This window comes from Antedon bifida, chromosome 1 (assembly GCF_963402885.1).
Source record: "Antedon bifida chromosome 1, ecAntBifi1.1, whole genome shotgun sequence".
Lineage (NCBI taxonomy): Eukaryota > Metazoa > Echinodermata > Crinoidea > Comatulida > Antedonidae > Antedon > Antedon bifida.
The window spans coordinates 1451697-1475921 of NC_136226.1; the positions used below are offsets into that span (position 1 = coordinate 1451697).

A 24225-nucleotide genomic window follows, 5' to 3' on the forward strand; every position below is an offset into this window, starting at 1 on the left:
TTGAAAAGGGCACTACAGGAAAAAGGGGGTTCGTTCAAACCCTTGAACCCCCTGGCTATGAGATTGCCAACAGGCCTAACATTGTTATTGTAATGTTTCATACTGACATAGTTATAAATTTACTATTTTGAACCCTTTCTCTGAAATTCTATGTGCCCCATTAAGAGGAAGATTATCATGATTAATGTGCCCTAGAAACATTGATACTCATTCAGTGGATCCAGTTTAAAACAACATTAATCCTCTTTGAATATGAAACATTATAAACACATAATATTACTCATCTACCACCAGTGGATCCATTTTAAAGCAACATTTTTGGATATGCAACATTATAGACACATTTATAATATTACTCATGTACTATCACCAGTGGATCCATTTTAAAATAACATTAATCCTTTGCTTTATACAACTTTTTAGACACATTACTCATGTACCATCAGTGGATCCATTTTAATGCATACTGTACATCCTTGTATTACATAGTTAATAGAGCAATTACTATTTTAATTGAATTACTATAAAGAAGCATCTACTTTAGGAAGTAACCAGTAAAGTGATATTCATTCAAGCAAATTTCACATCAGATGGATAATTTGGTCAAGGAAATCAAATAATCAGATTTTTAAGTACTTAAAAGCCTTAAGTAAGTCATCTTATTTACTTAACAAACTCATGCAATATTCCATTTTTAATATTTGGTTGGTACAGTAGTACGGTAATGGAAAGACATTTTAGAATGTACTGTATCGTAAATTGTTTAACTTTATAACAGCAAATTGAATAAAAAAAAAGATGATTTTCAGAAATTACATTGTGGACTAAACCAAAGCACGAAAACACTCATGATAAACTTTCTCTTTCTCTTGGATTTTTATTTTTTGGGGGTCATTGTGACTTCTAATTGTGATTCCTAAAATGGTCTTATATAAATTGTTGATTATTGTTCATTTATAATATTGTTTGTAATGAAAGAAAATTACCATTTTAAAATAATAGATGATCGACTTATCTGTATTCCATTCCTTCACTGAGAAAAATCTTAGAACAAAACAAGAATAGACTTGAATCCAGTTTTAGAATATGCCACTAAAATACTTAATTTAGTTGCAGTCAGTTTGAACTAATGCTTGGTTCCCACTTGAATGCAATGCAAGGACGTAAGCATCGCGAAAAAAAAACTTTGACCACACAGGTGATGGATCATCCGAACGGTTGTTTGTGATTGGTCACTTATGTTGCACCTGTGTCGTTGTATCCAAGTGGGAACCACGTTTAATTCCTCCATTGATAGTTACACATGGAGATTTTGCACAAAAACCTAAAATTTGTATGAATGTGCACTGACTCTTAGAACCTGTTGCTGAAAACATATTGTGGATACCAACAGTAAGATCTTTTATAATCCTTTAAGCTTAAGTTCAAGATGGCTTTCTTTTTGTTGTCCTTGGATCAAACACTTCAATATATCCCTTCCTGTCATCTATGCTTTATTATACCATAGAGTAACAAACTAAGTCCGTGCTTATACCCAATACTATACAACAAACAGGGATTTTTCCCTAATATTACCTATAGAAAGTCTCACTGTATGTGTACTTCAATGTTAAACTGTGATCATTATGTTAAACACATTAAACACTAAGCCATAAGCAAGTATATGAAAATGTATAATGCAGCATTGATGATGGACTGTCTACTTTTAGCTCTACCTCATTGAATAGACCAGTGAAAATATTCTCTCCATTAAAAACAGTATAAACATCCATTATTTTTTTTCAGTCAACTTTCCCAATACCGGACACCCTTGGGTTTGCCAAGTATGTCCGGTTTTTAATGGTAAAAATATATTTTGGACCTTTTGGGCCTCAAGAAAATTTTGGGAGAGTTTCCGGTTTACTGAGTGTCTTAAAGATCATAATTAGATTAGAAATGTTGTTAATAATTTCTAATAATTATATTTAATTATTCAGAGCAAGTATATTTTCAATAATCCATTAAATGCATTGCACTAACATATGGATGATGCAAACCTCACAAATCCATCCATGTGGCATTATTGCTATTACTAGAATCTGTGATTTGTGTCGCTAAAACACAAAACACTTTGATTCGCACATTCAATATCTATGAGTTAATTCAACCTGTTGTTGCAGCTAAATTTGTGCTGTAATTACATTATGATACTTTGTCTATGTGCGTTAAACTGAATCGACATTTATAACGACTGTTATTGATATCAACGGATGATTAACATTATTATCAGTTATAAAATATTTACTTTATCAAAACAGGAATATCTATTTAAACTCAAGGATGTGCAGTATGATTCATTGTTCAGTCTGTTATGTAAATTTTGCTTAATTACAATAGTCTAATTAAATGAATTCAGCATTATTAAGCTTATGTATAATGAATTAATTTTGTTAAGAGATGACAAATGAGTATTTCCACGTAAATATTAACCTTAATGTAAACATTACAGTATAATGTCCAGGGGTTTTTTCCAACATACAAGTATGTATGGAAGACATGCATAAAGATTTGTATGATACATTTTAAACATTTGCGTCAAAGTTTCCTTAATTACCCTTTCGGTGTTTAAAGTTCACTATATAAAATAATTTTCATTATTTCGTTGATTCTCAAGTAGCATGATATCTTGAAGGAATAACTGATGATGTTAAAAGCACTTAGTGGATACTAGGAATGTAGAAAGTTCACTAATAAATGCGTTTTAGCGTGCACACATCGGCAACTTGACTAATAACATTTAATTACGTTGCAATATAATCGCTTTCAATGTGCTTCCATCTAAGTTCTACTTAAATTCATACGCACTGCTTTACTTTTTGGAATACTCTTGCAAACTGTGCTTAATAGCCACATGCATTTTAACTGGTCAATGCTATTAATTTGTTACACTTCTGTCGCTGTACCAAAGTTGATCTTCCTAATTTATGTGTGTACATTCCTGCATATTGATAGTGTAAAATGCTTGGAGTTGTCAAGTATTTCTTGTCAGTCTTGGACTTGATTGCGTTCATGTCTTACATGAAGATTGTGTAACAGTGGTAAGCTATATTTTATTCTTTTTATCGATTCAGAACTGAACCCTAGAAGTACAGTAATTATCCAAAGGCGTTTTTCCAATATCTGAGATATAACTTGACATAAATTCTATCTTCAAACATTAGCAGGGATAAAAAGATTCCAGTTTGGAATTTAACAATTTATGAATATAATTCTGTTGCATAATATTTCACTAGATAACTACTGTACTTAATATTATGTTGGTACATTAAGGTGTGTCTACTTGAGGGTTTCGGTTGCCTGATCAGTCCATTATTGTAGAGGGATGTTAATGGAACTTTAATCTTTAATGTATTGTATTCCTCCTATTTGAGAGCATGATCTGTTGTTGGTTTATCCAAGAAAGTTGCACTCTAAGACTACCAACACCACCTTTGGTTTGTGTAATGTTTTTGAATTTCAGAATTATTAACCAGAAAGACTGAATTGAAATGAAATTTTAAAACCAAATTGCATCACGACTGGGGAGTTATTTTTTATAATTATCAACTCTCTGGTTTCGCTTCCCAGTTTCAATCTAAAATCTGAATATTCATCAAAGGCTGGTCTAGTGTTTTCCTAGAAATATTAACATTCCTACCATAAAGCAAGCAGTATTCATGATTTGTTTATATTAATTATGGCTAGGCTTTCATACCGATATTTATTACCACAATTGAGTACAGTAATACAAAGAAATAGATGTTGTTACAGTTTCGGTTGTAGAAGGCATGGGTGGGCCCAACCCCATTGGGAGTTTTGAGGTGTGGTGCGGTGTTTCATAATTTGTGATTCATGATTCTTGACAGTACGATGTTGTGTTTGAATTAGATGTTTTGCAACGGAAAATGAGTTGTTTGGTTTGTGTTTAGCTGAAAGTGAAAATTTTGTTGTCATACTTAGACTAAATTTACTTTCTGTTGCTATTATTATAATAGTTTTGATGCTGTTTTGTCTTTTTATTTTTAATTGATTGAAACTGCCTTTTGAATAAAAAAAAAAATTAATAAAAATTATCAAATAAATAAATCTTATATTGACTACTCGTATTCTGTAAATCAAAAAATAATTGAAAGTTTATATTGAATGAAAATAATGGAAGGTAAAAGTTAGAGAAATTGTCCAAGTGGGAAAAAAAATTATTATGTTACTAACTTTCTAAAGCTCGGTCTTCAAACTTTATGTGACAAAAACATGTGATGTGCCCATATATGGACATGGACATGGTGATGTCATATCACTACCATATTTTGGCATATCACTACCATTATGTGGGCACATCACACTTTTTTGTCAAACTAGCTTTATACTTAAAAAATATATAGTTATGTCCATATATAACATTTTGATTCACTGTGATTTAAAATATCAAGTCAAATTTAATTTATACTATATACCCAGTTGTAGAAGTGACAACAAAGTACATTTTATCATCTATAATAAGTATAAGGTATAGTACCATTATGTAGAGAAAAAAATAAGTGTGTGCTTTAGTGTACAAATGGCAAAAGCTGAAGATAAAACCTGCGGTATCAGTTATTGATGATGCCATGCTTGGATTTAATATATTCTGTAATGGTTAATAAGAAGGTACATGCTTTAATTAGAATACCTTAAGGGTCTTGAAAGCCTTCCAATTTATCATATAAATCAGATTTACCTCTGCCTGAAGAGTCTAGTCTAGTTGATAGAAAACTAATCATTTTAATTGAACAAAACTGAACTAAATTGAAATATAAATCATACAAGTTGGAATGACATGTAGATTAATGCTGTAAAGTATTGACATGGTAAGGTTTAATTAGAATTTAGTAACTATACAATTTATTATTCCAAACACATATTGTCTATTTTGTGCCTAGCTTACCTGGATAAATCTCGTAAATCTATAGCCATTGCTTTCCTAAGAGAGAGCAATGATAATAATAATAATAATATTATATAATAATATGAAACGTGTGGAACACATAATTTAATATAATTTATTTAATGAAAATTAGGAAGCCCAGTTGCATAAAATGAGGTTCTGCAAAGTATAGGAAGATGATGATGAACACCACTGTTAAATACTGTAATATATGGATATCTTTTACGGGGATGTGCAAGATAAAAATAATAAATATATAAGAAAGATGATAAAGTTTTTGAGTGAATATAGTATATAGTATATGTCAAAATTCTTCTACTGCAGTTACTGCAGTAACCTTATTTTTAACTGCAATACGTATGGATTTAGTGTAATTGCATTAATAATGAGAGATGTATGAATGTGGTATATTAACATCAGATCATATTGTTTGATTTAAACTTAAGGTGTGAATCATTTATCATTGTATTCTACAAAATGTTCAGTAATCATAAGCTTGGTTGATTCTGGAATGTTAATTGCAATTCAAATGCTGTGCATATTAATTAATCTTTTAAAAACCTCAATGTCATTAGAATTAGAATACCATTTTCATTAGATGCACACGTTTTTGTTCTTCATGCCAATTTGACAAACTTATGTTGGATATATCTGTCATCGCCATATTATCTGCTTGATTTGTTTTTAATAATTGCTTATTTTATCTTTTAATCAGGTAACCTTGTTGCAGATCATTTGCCATATGATTTCATTTGTCTGCTTTAGACACCTTAACTACTTCATTGAATACAAGATTATTTATATCATATGCACATTTATATCATTGTGGTTTATTTACAACATTTATGAGGCTTTATAAAGCTTGGTTCCCACTTGGATTGCGCCTATCTCTTTGTGTTGCGTCTAAGTGGGAACCAAGCTTAAGGCCCTGTTCACACTGATGAAGTTACCGTGTTTTATAGCATACAATGCTGAAAAAATTGTGTCTGTACAGTCCGTATTATTGTTCTGAAACATATTAGTGGAAAATTTCCGAGTATATCATTTTAGTGGAAGATGCTGATGCAGTTCATTGTTCTATCCAATTCAGAACGTTCCTATTTTCCATTTCCATTGTAACTAAGCAATGCCCTATGTCTGAACACCCTTATTTTTTTTCTTTGCAGTTTATAATTATACTATACAGCGTAGTGCTTATATGTGAACACAGCCTTAGTTTATTTGCTAGTTAACCCTCAAAAGTTATAATTTTACAATCAGTTATTGTAAATATTTATTATACAATAATAAAATATAGTAAATCCAGTGCTGGTAATGTACAGTATTTGAATATTATATACTGTTATTGCGTTTTATGGATATTAATAGCTTTAAATGTGTGGAACAAAGGGAGTTATGTATACTCTGTAAACTCTACTAATGACTCTAAAATTAATCTGAGGAGCCTGGAGACCAAATTGGATATTTTTTACGATCCAATTATAATATTCTGATGTTGGTGAAATGTTCGTACAGTCATACCAGTGTAATATATCCTTGCCGTAAAAACACCATTTGGATTGATAACAAACTCTTTAAAACCTTAAAACTTGTCCAAATCTGACTATTATTCCAGAGGTCCAAAATTTTACAAATTGATTGAACCATCTATGGCCCCTCTACCATCCTGATTCACCTGCTACATATATTTTAAAAGTTTGTCATTTTTTCTGGAAAACGACCCTTCCCCCCATTCCTCCACCCAATTAACAACTCGGCGTACATGCATAGATACAATAAAATTACTGATATCAATTGATAATTATTGATGGATTTATCAAGAAAAATGTTGATGGAGAAATTTGACCTGGCCAACAGATGTGATTAATCTTAAGACATCATTTGTTATTATCAACAATCCAAGCAGAAACTATACAATTAAGAGACATCCACAAGATGAGCTTTTACTTTGATCAATTACTTATGGCTCGCAAAACTTCTTAGCAAAGACACTTTTACTACACAAGTAAATACTGTATTATAAACAGAGGTCCTAACTTGGGGAAATGTAATATTGGAAGAATTTATGAAAACATCATATACATCAATCTATAGATGACGCTTTTACAAAAAAACAGTTAGGAATGGCTTCTATAATTTCTTGAAACCCTATTATGGCAGATTACAGTTGATGTTTTGGTATCACTATATGCGCATGTGCATTCTAAAAGTAGGCGGGGCTTAGTGTGAATTGCTGTTATTGAGCGCTCGTGGTGTGTAAATTCCCTAATATTTCAAAATGTTGGTACTTTGCATCACAAGAGATGCTGGACCCCTTTTTACCAAAGTTGCTTTTGACAGACTTGTATCAAAATGAAAGAGTCGCCTTATTTGGAGTTACACTTATTCAGTTAATCTTCTGGTACAAACAAATGAAATTGATTAAATATGCCTTGAAATTTGGGGGGGGGGGGGGGGGACTCAAAATATCAAAGGGCGATGAAAAGTTGATCAGATCGCATGCAATCCTCTCACCCAACACTTTCCTCAGGCACAAGGCAGATGTTTAACCAGTTCTGTGGATTAAATTGTAATAGTACTGTAGGTTATCATCAGTTGTACAGTAAAGAGAAATTTGAAAATCATAACATCATGCTTGAGAATACAAATGTAATGAATGAATTTGAGTCAGCCAAAATCTGTATAAAGTTTATCATGATTGTGTTTCATTTTGGAATAATAATTATCTCAGCTTACTGTTCAAAAGATATAATATTTTATTTTTATTCATTTTTATTTGTTTACAATTACATAGCAATAAAAATTATGTGAATATTACAAATCGATGGTAAAATATACGCTGACAATTCATTGTTTTTTACACAAAGAGCTTCTACTTCTGACTGATCTCTAGAGGGCCAACTTTTTTTTTTTACAGTAATAAAAAGTTGAATCAAAATTGGTATCCTGGAAAAACACAGTGAAACTTCATCTAAATGTTGAAGTTTCCAATTAAGCCTCAACAAACACAGTAATGTAATGTCAAAGGTTATGTCAAACGCAACAAATGGCACATTTAGTTTACAGATGTTGCATCTAATTTAACAGAAAGTATAACAAGATGTGACAATCTAAATGGTAATTGAGAATTCATGAATAATGTGTAAAAGAAACGGTGCTTGCATATATACTTCCTACATATGAACATTGCCACGGAAAATTCATTATAATTAACGGAATAGAACAAAAAATAAATGGCAAGAAGTTAAGATTAAAGCCTTTATGTGACAAAAAAATGTGATGTGCCCATATATGGTCATATCACTACCATATTTGAACATATCACTACCATATTTGGGCACATCAAACTAGTTTGATAATGTAGACAGAGCTTTAGAAGATAAAGTCTTGATAAAGGTGATCTAAATGGATTTAAAGGTTGAATTTGAATAATAAGGTTGACAGTAATTTCTTTTTCTTTTTGATACTATACAGTAAATTAAGATGTCCAAAACTATTTATAATAAACAAATCAAGCAACCTTATTTTTTTTAGGCTGAGTTATTTAAGTGCTAAGAAGGCTCATAAGAAGCAATTTATTCAGCTTACAGCTCTGAATTAACTTGGCTTATTATCCCTCTTAAATTTGTCCATTAATTTTGATGATTCCGGATATTTCCTCGGGTAGTACTAGATTGGCTTGCTGTATAATTTGGACATCAATATTTAATTCCAGCCAAAATTACTAGTTAGTATAGTTTGAAAGACTTATCTTCACCTTTTCATTTCGTGCCAATTATTTCTGATAATACGAATAGAAATGTACTTCAAATGATATAAAATATGAAGTAGGCGAAGGAATCTGAATTAAAGTTGTATTTTGTACCTAGCCTACCTACCTGACAATTGAAAAATGTTAAACAAAGTTGAGACAACTATAAAATAAACATGTGTATGCTCTGCAATTACGAAAATATTTAAACTGGAGTAAAATCAGAATTAAACCCAGAGCATTAAAATTGTGTTGACCAAAATCACTTCAAAATGAGTTATTGTTGTTTAAAGATAAAAATAGTTACGTCATGAAATATTGATAATGGTTAACATTTATAGTAAAACATATCAACCATATGTTGACCTGTGACCTGTATTGATTAGTTATATTAATTTGTTTTTCTAATTGGATATTCGACAATGACAAATCTAAATGTGAGTTATAGTTGTTAAATATAGAGATTATATTTTTAAAATGTGTTAAAATCAATATTATTTGAAGGCTAGATGAATGGCAAGGTAAGATAAGTTACAGTATAATTGTATAGATATTAATATTTTTACACCGTGTACTGAGAAGACAATAATACTCATCTAACCCATAGTGCCACTTTAGTTTAAGAAGACTGTTGCTCCCCAAGTCCATCTCCAGTAATTTGTTAAAAAGGGATAATGGATACATTTTTTTAAATGCACTTTCATACAGTACAACTTTAAAGCACAGATAAACACTTTAATCTCCCCTAAGGATCCCTTGCCACCTAATGACACTCATTAATCTGTCCACAGCAGCAGAAACCAGTACACCTTTTCTTTGAAGAGCATACTAGCCAGATGAAGAGAGCCTGTGCTCATTTTATGGCTATAAAAAAGACACTGTTCTTATAAAAAGTCAACTTGTGGTAAAAGATAGATATACAGTAGTCCTTCTCAGTACCTCTTTAGTTGTGCGAGATTGTTGCTTCTTTTTATCATCTTGTAGCTTTAAACTATGCTGCCTATTATATTGTAGGCCTATTGTCTGTTCAACCTCATAAACTTCAGTATTTATTACTAACCATTCATTTTGTCTATAATCACTTCCACTTTCTGATTCCATAAATGATGCAAAGAAAAGTATTTATAAAACTGTGTTAACAGAAAAATGTATATTTGTAATGTACTTATGGCCCAGTGAGGGCCTAGTTTTATTGTCCAATTAATCAAAAACTGAAGTTAAAATTGATCATTTCTTAATAGGATTCCATTATTAGTTTTTCTTTGATAGATGATTTATTTTAGTAAAAGGTAAAAAATTGAACAATATTTTCTCAGTCATGGGAATTTTATAATAGTATTAGGAGCATTTTAAATTTTGGATGATGGATATAGATTGTACAAATGTGCTTAGATGTTGTACAAGTGCATTGATCGCAGTAAAACTTTACATTCAAACGTCAATGCTTAGTTGAATTAACGAGATGAAAATGAAGAAGATCACATTGGTGAATGATTGCAACTGAATGAGAACATTACCGCCTACGTGGCTTCATCATCAGCGAGAATTGACGACAGACCAACACTTTGGATGCGTAGTGCTTCACGGCTCTCCTAATGAAGCTTACGTCACTCTCCGAGTTAACGAACTCTGAATACAACTTTCGATTGTTATTAAACGTACGCCAGGTTATGTATAAACATGTTTCTCTCTTCTTAGGGTGCTTTTACTAATTCCAGTGCAATATTTAGGAGCGTAACCGAGGAGAATGGAAATCAGGTAATGGGAAGCTCTACCAGCGTCACGCTTCCAGCAAAGCCGAAAGGAGGTCGACCGGCGCTCTATCGATACCGGTCAGCAAACGATGCGTTGCCTCAGCTGTACAACAATTATATAAAAGAGTTGGAAAAAAATAAAAGCAAGGATGATTATGTTAGAAAACCGAGGCCTAGAAGTATGTTGGCAAGTGTAAGTTCGCCTTTACGTAATTAGTTGTCGTTTGGTAGAAATAGCATGCTACTTGTCAACTCTTTGTTTACTTTATACTTTGGCATACTGTTTAGCACTAATTCCTAATACTCACGTTTTGATTCAAGCATGATCCTTAATTTTAACAATTGAAATAGAAAATTGCATTTTCCCCTCTAGATATAGTGAGTTTTGTCAATGAATATTTTCATTACTTGTTTGTAAATGTATGTTTGAACACTTATTTTACGTAGTCTAGTAATGCATAGATATGTATTAATGTACAAAATTAATTTACTGCATTTGTGTTTTTATTAATGTTTTATCATAAATTATTTGTTCATTTGTGTTGTTTAGTTGTTGTAGTTTAGTTATTGTTGTATCTACAATCAGCTATCCTAAATTCAGACTCTCTTAAAATAATCTTTTGACAAGAATTTTCTGGTCCTAAAGTTCCCAAATTATACAAGTATTCTACAATTAAACTTTCTGGACAACCATCATTTTTGGGTCAATTTTTCAAAGGTTTCTGATTTTGGGAAAGTTGAATGTATTTGTTTAAAATAATCATAGTAGTGCATAGTACTGTATGGTGCATAGATTTTGAAAATTGTAATTGTGATATTTTTTGTTTGTTTGTGTCTTTTTTAAAAAACTTTATAGCTATAAATATATAGTATAGTATACATTGAATAACATTGAATAACAGTAAAATGTCTTCTTAGCTTTCTAACTATACTTTAATACAACAATGATTCAGTATTGCTGCACATTGGGGTTTTGTATCAACATTATAATAATATAATAATAATTATCATTATAACTTGAAGTTGTTGGAACAAGAAAATAAAATATTTCTTGAAAAAGGATTATTTAAACATTACAGTCGCTTGTAATGACTAATCAAATAAAAATGCAAAAGTGATTTGTAACTAGTAGTAGAATAATAAAAACATTTTGCGTCAAACTTAAATGAAAGCGTCGTCACTGAGACTCTACCTACTTGATGTCATCATTCAAAAGATGTATTAATGGCACATCAACAATTTCTGTCAAAATGTTATATTCCCCATCAAATCCTACTCTCTCTACTCATGGCATCAGTGAGAGATATTTTACGATGCCTTTTAAATGCGAGTAAGCCACACTAAATTGTATCTGTATTCAATAGAACAACATACTACTTGCATCGGAATTAATAATTATTATCAAATTAATCATTTTGATTTATTTTCAACCAAATTTTTGAAAAGGTTATAGTTTGTCTTGAGATAAGGGAATCTCCTTTATTTCTTTCCCATTCTTTTACGAGGGTGATGGTTCCTCAAATATTATGTTGGGGAGTTGCTTCAACCATTTTCTTCTATTTCTCTTCGTTCACTTACTACAGTATCAATGATATTCTGTTTCTTCTAGAAACGATGCTTAGAGCACTACTATGTATCCATTTCCATTAAATGCATGATACATTACCCTTTTATGGATCCATTATACCTGCTTAATGGCTTATTAAGACCAAGTTCCTCTTGTCATCGTCGTTTTGTTTTTCTTTAGATAACGATTAGGTTTTAAGACGTGTTTTGTCTGGAGAATGAGATCTTTTATAATCTTGTGTCTATATTTCTTGGCCTATTTCTCTCCGCTACAGCTCGAATACATACAAATTAATTAAACACCCCTATCAGAAAATTGTACATTATATAAACCCTGGGAAATTTCCAATATACCACCATCATATCTAGGTAAGTGGCACTCGGCACACCTGACTACCAACAACACTTTGTTTGTGTGATATGGCTTTATCCAGGTGGTAGATATCAAGGTGGTAGATATCCAGGTTGTGTGATATCGTCATTACTTACAAATTTTGATCATGAATATTCATTAAATGATTCAAATATTCTTGATCTAGTCGTGTTTGAGTAAATAATGTATGTGTACTAAAACTACTGTTTTGCTGCTGATATGTTCTGTATCAATATAGTGGCTTGTAAAAATTCTAAAAAGCATGATCAATTTGATAATTAACCTTTGTTTTTTTACTTTTTGTGACATGCTTTCTTTGTGGTGATGGCAAATGTTTTCATCAATAATGTTCAAATTCATCAATAATGTTCACATTTCTGCTTTTTCTTTCAGTTTAAGCATCTTTTTATGTGCAATTTTATTATACTGATATTTTGATTTTTACATACTTTTTTGCACTTTTATTTCTTTGATAATAAATACATGATATTTAACCAGTAGTTTTTTTTTGTCTTTCATGTATAATGTAATATTATAGATTTTTAACATAGACTTAATTTAACTAGTAGTTTGCAACAAAACTGAGGAAAACCAATTTTTTTATAATACAATATTTTATTATTTTTACTGATAATATCGTTATAATCCGAATTTTTAAACGTGTGTGTACATTTACTCTACTGTTCCAAATTTCAAGTTTAAATGTTAATTTCTTGATTTATTTTTTGCATTTGTTTTTACAGATTTGTGCCACGCAGGGTCGCCTGGAATCATATAAGAAGATATGTCGACTTGGTGAGGGATCATACGCCACAGTGTACAAGGCACATTCAATGTAAGTATGTTTTCAAAGTTTACTTCTGAGAGAATGGTGCGGGGGAAATGTCTCCCCTACATGTACAAAGGTGTAGTTGATATTAGCTATTCATGGTAAAAAGTTTGATAAAATGGGTAGGCTAGACAATGAGAAAAAGATTGTCCCCCTCTGAGACAAAAATCCAGTAAAAATGGCTCAACCCTAACCCCCATTATTACACTAATACTGTAGTACAAATTATGTCCATTCTAAAGTATACCTGAAACATCTTATTAAACACTTTACTTTCAAAGGTGCAGTTTCAGAGAAGAGCCTAACAACATCATGATGAATTGAAGACAAATGGAAAAATGAAATTCATACTTCATCTTCTAGCCTATAATTTAAGCCAAATCAATATCAATTAAATTGAGTAGCTCTTCTATTTGCCAAATTTACCGTGGTAATTTTGTGAAATTGGCATGTAAAGGTTGTTAGGGTTACATCATATCTGTGATATTTGCCAAGATACAAACATTTGCTGGTTGATTTCAAACTAAATAAGCCTACAAGGTTGATTAAATTACATACTACTATACATTCCTGTCAATGTTTTCAGGTTTTCTTTCTATGTGTTCTAAAAGATTTGTTTCAACTACAAGAAAATAAATGAATTATTAAAACAAATTGTAGATATAGAATCTTGAAACAATTTTCTTTAATCACAAAACATGAATAATAATTTATGCATAAATAATTTGTTTTTCACTGTAGAACCAACACCAACCAAATTGTAGCATTAAAAGAGATTCATTTACAAGAGGAAGAGGGCGCACCATTTACAGCAATACGAGAAGCATCGTTACTAAAGAAGTTGAAGCACGCCAACATTGTTCGTCTACACGATATTATTCACACAAAGAAATCGTTAACATTTGTATTTGAGTATGTGGTAAGTATAATAAGTTTGAGAAATAAGTGGAGATAAATAAATTGTTTTGACCCACCAATAAAAGATCCCTAACATCACTTTCTGTGAATCAGTGAACACATTAATTATACCTAATTAACGTTATTTTAAGTCAACTGAATTTGCTGAAGACAAAAGCCAAATTCCTTGTAGTGGTTTTATTTTGAATTACCACAAGAAAGAGGAATTTCCGTTTTTCCAACAATACCAGATAATCTTTCACTTCCATTTGTAGATCTTAAGATTGTGTCAAGTACACATTTGTAAGACTATTATGCATTGTACATTATATTAACTAGTATAGTGGTCAACACTTGTGTTTGAATTTATAGAAAATACCATAAAAGTTCACTCAACAATGTGTACTTTATTTGAAGGAATGTTAAGATTTAAGTTACTGACTTTCTTTCATTACACATCAATATTCTCTTATTTCCCTTCTTGTTCTTATTTATTTTTTTATTTATATCTTTTCAATACAAATGTACTGATTTTTAAAGTGGTTCAGTAACTACAACATTTTCAATAATAACAACATTTATACAATATCAAGCAATATAGGAAAGAAGACATTATTATTGTATAATAAGAGTGTTTTTATCTCTGAAAGAAAGTAGTTAAAATGTTGTTTATCAGGATTCATGTCTCTTAAGTAGTTGGTAGGATTATGTTAGAGAATGTTGGAATGTTGTAATGTTGATTTAATAGTGTGTGAGGTAATGTTATATTAATCAGAACACGGCACAGTAAGTACAGTAGGCTAACAAACAAGCCTAAGTAACCACTTACACAAGATAATGTACAATGATTTTGAAAACGTGAAAAACATGTAAATATTGAAAATTCGCAGTCTGAATAGACTTAGCCAGAAGGTAAAATTTGTTTAGTTTAATCTTGTACGGGTTTATTCGTTGACATTTTTATGCGATGTACACCATTAGGTAAATATTGTGATTGTGAAGCTATCTACAGGAGGATAAATCTGAATTTATAAACATCATTATAATAATTATGTTTTATTTAGCTGATTCTCAGTATTAAATTCGTCCAGTATTATATAATATTAGACAAACATTACCATATATGGAGATACATTTTTCTTATCATACACATTTATACATAATATTACATTTAAAAGTTGTGATTCCTTCAGTAAATGTAATCCATGTGTTTGCAGTGTATGGACGAAAAATGTTTACCTAGAGACATTACGTTTGTGTGTTGACAATTTTCCATCGGTTAATGCCACTTTTATTGGCCATTTATCAGCAGAATACAGAGACAGTCAAATAATAGTTGGACTTTAATAAGAAATTGATCACTAAGATTCTAGAATAATTTAAGAAGCTTTCTTTTGCATTGGTAATAAATTGTGAAATTGTTGATAAAGTTTAAATAATTACTATTGTAATTATCACGATTATCATTATCATTATTACAATCTTATTACCGTAATTATAATCAACACTATCTTTATAATCATCATCAATTCAAACATCTTCATCATTTAATAAAGACATCAATATCTTTATAATCATCATATCATCATCTTTGTCGCCGTCATCATCATCGTCATTATATTCCCATCATCAATAATAATTTGCTAGCATTCTCACCTTCATTATGTCATCATTGTTATCAACATTAACATTTTTCTCTTCCTCAACATATTATCTGCACTATTGTCATTGTTTCCGCATGGAGTCAAGAATAATTACTCCATTGTTTCCGTCTTTACTAGGTCTTAGATATTTGTTGAAAGTAATAATGACATTATTTCTACCTATACCTTTCTAAACTATACAAACTAATAATAGTGATTATTTTTAGAAATAACAACATGTTATGTTAACAAACAACATAAAATTGATTCAGTGTTCTGGATTTTCCTGGCGGGAAATGTTAAGTACTAATAGGTTCCTTTGACCTTATCCATATTTCCGGTATAGGATCTTATCTCAAGGAAGCGTCCTGAAAGATCCATGGAAATGTTGTTGCTGGGAATTCAGTTGGAAGTATTAAGTGGTTCAATATTACTGGATGTGGTTGTTGTTTTAATTTTTGACAAGTGTCGTTTGAACGCTCTATTGCTAGGTTAATGACTATTGTAGGATTGAATGAGGCAACTACTATTTTATTTGTTTAATAACGCAAACAGATTAATAAGATGTGTATCAAAAATGTATTATTTTGAACTTTACCATAACTAATTTTTTCATGCTATATAAGAAATACACAAAAACCTAAAAAATTTAAAGAAAGGGGGAAAAAAGGCAATTGAAAATGGAGTAAAATTTGTTTTCTTTTGAGCTATCCAGTCTTTGACTTTACTTTCCACTTAAGTGCGAAATTATTTTATATTCATATCCTATTTATTGTTATTATTTTGCAGAACACAGACTTAAATACACACTTAGAGAACCAAGGAGGTAGTCTACACCCAAGCAACGTTTGTCTGTTCCTCTTCCAGTTATTACGTGGCTTAGACTTTTGTCACAGGCAGCTTATTCTTCATCGGGACTTAAAACCACAGAATATTCTTATTAGTGAAAATGGCGAGTTGAAACTTGCTGATTTTGGTGAGGATTTCTTAAAATTGTTTTTGTGTTTTTCACAAAAATATCATCAATATTATCATCAAAAGTAGCTGTATACTTGTACCCAGTAATCTATTTTTCTATTTTGTGCTTAACTTACCTGGATAAACCAACAATAGCCCATGCTCTACTGAAATGATGATGCTGGTACCTTTATGTGGTTGGGTGATTGGTCCATTATTCTAATGGGATGTTCAAGGAACTTCTATAGACGATTGGATGCTTAGCCATTTTTGTAAAGGGTTGTACAAGAAACTTTTCATGTCGTAGCTTCCTCCCAGAAGAGCATGGTCTATTTTCGGTTTGTCCAGGTATAGCGGAACTCAGATTAATAATAAAAATATTCGTTCTTAGATAGCGCTTATTGCACAATTCTTCCAAGCGCTTTACATTATTACCCTGGTAATTGTAACACGTATGGAAACATACTCCCATAATGCAGTTAGTAATCAGCGCAAGGTTGTGTCTTGACCTACCCATGGTTACACCTGGATTACCAACACTATACTATTGGTTTGTGTATTAATACATTAAGCCAATCAATTAAAGAATTTCTCATAAAGAGCGATTACAAAATTCTTCACTCTCCGTCTTTTTCAATAGTTTTTAACTATTATCTTAGTATTACATTAAATGAGAGACTTTATATGTAGCTAAGTATTGTGATTCCTGCTACATTGAAATAATTGGCAATAAGTAGCTAGTGGCAGGGTAATAAACAAAGGGATTACCGTGGCGACTGATGTACATCGTGCCATGCATTAAAAGTAAAAACGACAACATTATTTACATTTTATATTACGAATGTGATACATCGATGTTATAGATATTAATTTATAATATCAGGTTTCTTTATTTATGTAAAAAACAGGCTTAAAAAATGTACACTAACATTATCAAAGAACCTGAAATTGATTTGTATCAACAAAAATAAAATTTTAAAAAATATATACAAAATTAAAAATTGATCCACATAAAATATATATATCTCAGTTATTTAGTAATTTATGCTTTACAGTAGATTTAAATAAAGCTTATACAGTAGTAGTATTAATCGTGTCTATACTTATGTAATTTGACAAACAAATATTTTATCTGACCGTCAAATGTAATTAGGTCTATATGTAATGTTATTCTGCCTTCAATTAATTTTGTACTTTCATTCGCGTCTTACACTTTATTTTGATGTCACACTGATTTGAAGAAGGCATTTCGTTAATGAATTGATTGAAAGTACCTGAAAATAGAAAATAACATCTGTGTAACTTAATAAGTGTGTATTGTTGCTGTAACCTCGTTAACAGCTTGAATGTTGAAATTATACAGTACATAAAAACAGAATCGTAATAGGGGATTCATGATGCGGGTGGTCAGGGGAGCAGGGTTTGGGCGGGGAAAGCCACCCCACCCATCAACCCTAAATTCTGAAAATTGCAATACAAAAAATAGGACATGTTAATTTCAGAAGTTTATTTTACAATTTTAGGCCCTCATCCTTCTCTATTTCAAAATGCTTGATACAATATCACTGAACATGATTAACAAATATAAAAGATAAAATTTAATGAAAATGACACAAAATCTTTTTTTTCTAGGCCTAGCCAGAGCCAAGTCGATACCGAGTAAGACCTATTCACATGAGGTTGTAACACTATGGTACCGGCCTCCTGATGTCCTCCTAGGCTCAAAAGACTATTCAATACAGTTAGATATGTGGTAAGAAACTTGTTAAGGAATTTAAATAATTATAGAACATTTTATTAGTCTATATACTAATCATAATGGTATAATACTCTTTACTTTTGAGATGTTTTCGTTATTTGAATGGACATAAGTCCTTGTGAAGAATTTTGTAGGCCTACTATTGGACAATTGCAGTGCTGATCATTGCACTGTATTGGATGTGGGTTCTTAGAAGACCAAATCAAAAAGCAATTTAAATTTTATTGAAAGTTACTTTTTCTACATTTTGTAATTCCGCACTATATATACTATACTACTTGCTTTATCTATTATTTGGTAATAATTCGCGAGGTCATCCACTTTGCTGCCCGACTGTACAGTACACTTTCTGTGCATGAATAAATAATATATTTATTGCCATTTTCTTATTATTTTCAGGGGTGTAGGGTGTATTTTTGTTGAAATGATCACAGGCCAAGCATTATTTCCTGGAATGAAAGACTTCAAAGACCAGCTAGAGAGAATATTCAAGGTAGGCCTAGAATTCTCTCACCCATCTCTGGTTTCTGTGTTAAGTTAAATAAAACAAATACATCTTGCATACCATGTTCTACAGACACCTGAAATAAGGTTCCTGCTGTGTCATACTATTGCTAGAATCATAGTAGAGCATTATCTAGTCTTGCTAGCATTTAGAAAATATACTCTCTGGCTCTTGGGAATTCTTAATACAGGATTAAGAATCAATGTATCTTGTTGTACAGGTCTCCCTTAAAGGCCAGGTACCGAACTAAAATGTTAGTGGTTTTAAGCTCTGTCTACACTATCAAACTAGTTTGACAAAAAAAGTGTGATTACGTGCCCAAATATGGCCACTGTGGTCATATTCACAATTCACACTTAGGCTAAGGGAAACATAAGGGAATTAAGAAAATCTAGGTGAATACAATTTCAGGGAAATCTGGTGCCTAACTAGAATTTGAGTGGTCATGGCAAATTGTCTTGAATTAATGTCAAATGGTCAATTAGTCACATATACAGTAGCCTAATAGTGTGACCTGTGAAATGTATTTATTTTCTAACAGATTTAACAGATAAGAAAGACAGATTCAGTAAATTATTAAATTCCACCAATGAAATTTATCTAATTTTTATATATTTATTTCTTCATTTTTTGAATTTTCAATTTGGCAATTTATCATTATTAATTTATATTTTATGCAAAGCCGCATAGAAATTATGAGAAGACTCAGATTCCATTACCGGTAATTGAATTCGTAGTAGAGATTCCCTTACGGTTGGTGTAAAACAACACTGTAACCATGACAACCTAACAGGTTGTATCCCGATCATGCTGCTTGGGTCATATAGCTTGTACAAATTCCTTTAATAACATTCCTTTAACTCACTTGTGTGTTGAAAACTTTTTTGTTAAATCCGTATCCACCCACAAATTCCCTTAACTAACTATCATCTTACTTTTATGAACTCAATTATCATCTTATTTGAGAACTAAACTAAAAAGGGACTAGAAAATTACAAAAACTACGACAATCACTATAATTGTACCAAAATCATATAACATAGCATAAAACTTACTCCAAATAATGAGAAAAAAAGTAATGATTCAGGTTTAGATTTGTATTGGATCATCAACAGGAATCCTTCCCTTACATTAATTTCATATACATTTTCTTTTTTTGTAAGCTATACAAAGTTCAAATATGTTTGAATTAGTACTAGCCCACCTTACAATACCTGTTATTATCAAGTTTTGTAAATGATTTGTCATTGTAGGCTTACACACCTTTACAAAACTGACAATCAGCCCTGACTTGCATTTTATATTTTCTGGTACCACTTGGTCAATTTTTCAAATATTTTAAATATTAATTGTATTTCAGATATTAGGGACACCAACGGAACAGAGTTGGCCTGGAGTGTCATCGTTACCCTATTACAAAGAAGGTGAGATAAGAACATTTGAAGAGTTGACAGGTTGAGTTGGAGTTTAGGAAAAAGAATTTTAAAAAGACAATGATTGGATAAGAGATGCATAAAAGTACTGGTTTACTCTGCCAATACAAGACTATCTCAAAATAGAACCAGAACTGGAAAGGTCCCATTGATAACACAATATATTTAAAGAAATATGAATAAATCTACGAAAATAAGTCACCAGTGGAACCATCCTTGAGCATGTTTTCTGTGAGCTGGCTATAGAGTTCTGCGGTGTGACGTCACAATGATAGATGGCGCTGTATGGTTGCTAGCCAACCAAAAAATGCGTTCAACGCTACTATGTTGATAAACTGTATAGATCTGTATTTCTATCAAATTATGTATCTTATCTTGATTTTTTAAAACTTAAACTGTAGTTGAAGATAAATAGATTAAATATTTAGGGATCTTTTGAAATTTTAGTTTTAAGTTTTAAAATTGGTACTTCAATAAGCCTATTCCAAACCATTGGTAACCTTGGAGTCACTCAGGCAGGTTGAACGCATTTTTTAGTTGGCTAGCAACCACACAGCGCCACCTACCATTGTGACTTCAGCACCGCATAACTCTATTTGATCGATGCAACTACCATCTTAGAAGGTCTTTTCTTCTTTCATTTTTTTTTTCAATTTTTTTTAATTTTCTAACTTTGATTTCTTGTTTTGTTGCAGCTTGTGTTAAGTCATATCGACAGAAATCTTTAAGGACATCCATTCCAAAGTATGTATTCAACCATACCATATCAACAACCAAAGCGATAAAAACATAACCGTCTTAAATGTTTTACCAAGTGTTACATAATGATATTTTCATTCATTTATTCTTTATTCATAATCATTGTGCATATGTGCATATATAAGTATGAAAGATACACTATACAAAAAACCGATACAATAACAATCACCTCAGGCTGGCAAATATATTAGTTTTGTTTTATTTTTTTCTATAGGTTATGTAACATTCCGTGGGCTGCAGAACTTGCTGAACAACTCTTACAGGTATGTTGATAGAGGGCAGTATTATAATTTATTTTGTTCTCACAACTGATTTCATGAAACAAATTGTTGTAACTTTCGATAGTGAGCCCTCTAGTTTGACTAAAACATGAAGTAGCCTCAATCATTGTAGACAGCAATGAACAATTAAATAAATTGTTTGGTTAATAATAATCAAATTTTATTCTGCTTATTAAAAACTAATAGCCCAATTGATATTGATCAAAGTACAGATATATTTATATTACAATAGTAAAATTCTTTTACCTGATGCTAAAACGAGTAAAACAATATATTACAGAGGTAAAAACAAAAAATCAAAAAAATTGCAAAACAAGGAAATTTCAATTTTGATAGCAAAAGCACTTTTTACCTCCTCCAAGGAGGTTATGTTTTCAAGCATGTGTGTTTGTTTTCCTATTTTATTGACGAATTTTTAGGATCATTTTATGATAATTAAATTCCATTAAAAGTGTAAAAATGTAAATATGTCTGATTCTTTGAGTTGTTTTATTAAAATGTGTTTTTGTTGGTTTCTGTAGATGGATCCAAAGAGAAGGATAGATACGAAGTCATCAATGCTCCACCAGTACTTTAGCAGTCTACCACCAAGTGTACACAGCTTACCTCACAGTAAGTATTATGCTTAAAGGCTCTTTCACACCTATTCCGGCACGGTTGCGGTCCGGCGCCAGCAAATCAAATCAGCTACACGCATATCAATTGGTGCATGGAGCGTCGAAAAAATAAAACAATGACGATTTGATTTGCCAGTGCTGGTGTGAAAGACCTTTGCAGCAGTAAATGTAAATAGCAATGTACTCGACAGCACAATCCTGTAACCAGGATTTCCACAAGGGGTTCTTTCGAATCCTACAAACCTCCCTGGTTCCCTCCCTTGCAGCACACAACCACAATCATCTGCTATTTAACTTCAAATGAAATACATTTTTAAATAGGCATGGGTTCCAATTAAATTAATCATTATAAAATGCTTTTTAAAATTCATGTTATTGAATTACACCAATTATGTTTATAGCACATAAAACTCCACAAAGATTTTTATATTTTAAAGTCTATATACATGAGTCATCTCACATTCTGTAGCCTGCCCTCTATCGTATGACAAAATTAAATACTCATCATGATTCAGCAATGTTTATGACATGTTTTCAAGTTTTTATCGATTGTTTTACATTTTGAACTGTTTCCAAAAAATATTTTTTAATATTTATGTTGCAATAAAAGACAGTTAACCACGTTTATGTAAAATGAAGTGAAACTCAAATTTTAATGATGTTTTTTTTGGTGAAAACGTGAAAGAGTAAAATATTTAAAACATTTATGAAGTTCATAATTTGAAACTGTGACATTTAAATTATAACAGACAGACAAAAAAACCACATTAATTAAGGTCTCTGCTCTAGTTGTCAACATTATTCAAATCCATTGATAATGAAAATGCACTGGACAGTTTCTAAGCTTAAAGTTAATGTGTTAACATTAGGAAAAGGACAATTCCAAGAAAATACGGAACAATATTCAAAGAATTTAAATATAGACCTATTACAAAATTTACTTATAATGGAACAAAGCTATCTGTCACATTTACTGTTGTTTTCAACACTCTGGAAATATCTGTAAGGGAAAACCTCAAGAAAGAAAAATAATTGTTTCTAAATCAAACAGAAAAGAGACATTTTACACGTTGAAAAAGAAACTATCGTTTAATAGATAACACATTTTTGAATTTCCTGCATGTTCAAAAGATGGGTGTTATAAATTCACCTTAACAGCTGAACGTAATTGCTAAAATGTATAAGTAATTTCATGCAGCAATACAAAGCTTTTTCTCTTGGGTATTTCAGACAAACTACAAGTAAAACGTGCAAGAACCTTACCTAATGATTAACTTTCCCATCTGCAAACACGAGGGAGATATTACCCACACTTCAATTTACCTCATTTCCCTCGTCCCAGCCATAATTTTAAAGGAAGTTGTTTTTCTTCATGAGTAATTTTTTTGTTTTTGAGATGTGTGTTGTATGGATTTGTATGTTACATTCTATGAACACATTTGAATGTTTTGTACATGGCACAGTAAACTTTCATTTGTGTTTTATTATTTGTTTTTCTTTGTAAGCAGTAAACATATAAGGCTCTGTCTACACTATCAAACTAGTTTGACAAAAAAAAGTGTGATGTGCCCAAATATGGTAGTGATATACTTAAATATGGTAGTGATATGCCCAAATATGGTAGTGATGTGACATCATGTCTATATATTATGAGCATTTTTATCACATAAAGTTTGGTAGTGTAGACAGAGCTTAATGCTCATGTTAACTGTCCCAAAATTAGACTCCCTTCTGCTTGCCCATATTTTCAAGACCTTTGGAAGTTCACAGAATTTGGGACCTTTTGTACCTTAACAAGTTGTTGATTTTCGTTGTTTGAGTCCGGGAGAGTTACATGCACAAATTGCCTTTTGCTTTTGTCTATATTTGGCAGGGCGAGGCAAATATTAATAGTATAAATAATTTCACACACACCTACTAGTTTTAGTGGTTCCTTTTAAATGCTATGTGTCAGACAGTCTTTCAAGAATTAACACAATTTTACAGATAATGAATAAAAATAGTGATAGGATATGAAACATGTTTTTAATGGTCAACTAAGGACATACATGACCACGGTCACCACAACATAATCTAATTTTAGATACAGATCTAAAAGTGAAATCATCATCAAACATTTAAAAACAAATTTATATTTCTTTAAATTGAACATGAATTCA

The 24225-nt window shown here is 31.1% G+C and overlaps 1 protein-coding gene across 2 annotated transcripts in view; it reads left to right on the plus strand.

The window, feature by feature from the left end:
- Positions 1 to 24225, plus strand: part of LOC144836970 (cyclin-dependent kinase 14-like) — a 48170-nt gene that overhangs the window by 13534 nt on the left and 10411 nt on the right. Inside the window, exons 4-13 of one of the 2 annotated variants that reach the window (XM_078691931.1) lie at positions 10392 to 10640; positions 13130 to 13221; positions 13957 to 14134; positions 16545 to 16731; positions 18345 to 18465; positions 18871 to 18964; positions 20337 to 20400; positions 21105 to 21153; positions 21383 to 21431; positions 21971 to 22061. In XM_078691931.1, coding sequence (XP_078548057.1) covers positions 10392 to 10640; positions 13130 to 13221; positions 13957 to 14134; positions 16545 to 16731; positions 18345 to 18465; positions 18871 to 18964; positions 20337 to 20400; positions 21105 to 21153; positions 21383 to 21431; positions 21971 to 22061 — 1174 coding nt within the window. The remainder of the gene's footprint in view (positions 1 to 10391; positions 10641 to 13129; positions 13222 to 13956; positions 14135 to 16544; positions 16732 to 18344; positions 18466 to 18870; positions 18965 to 20336; positions 20401 to 21104; positions 21154 to 21382; positions 21432 to 21970; positions 22062 to 24225) is intronic. The other variant, XM_078691938.1, reaches the window with a different exon arrangement.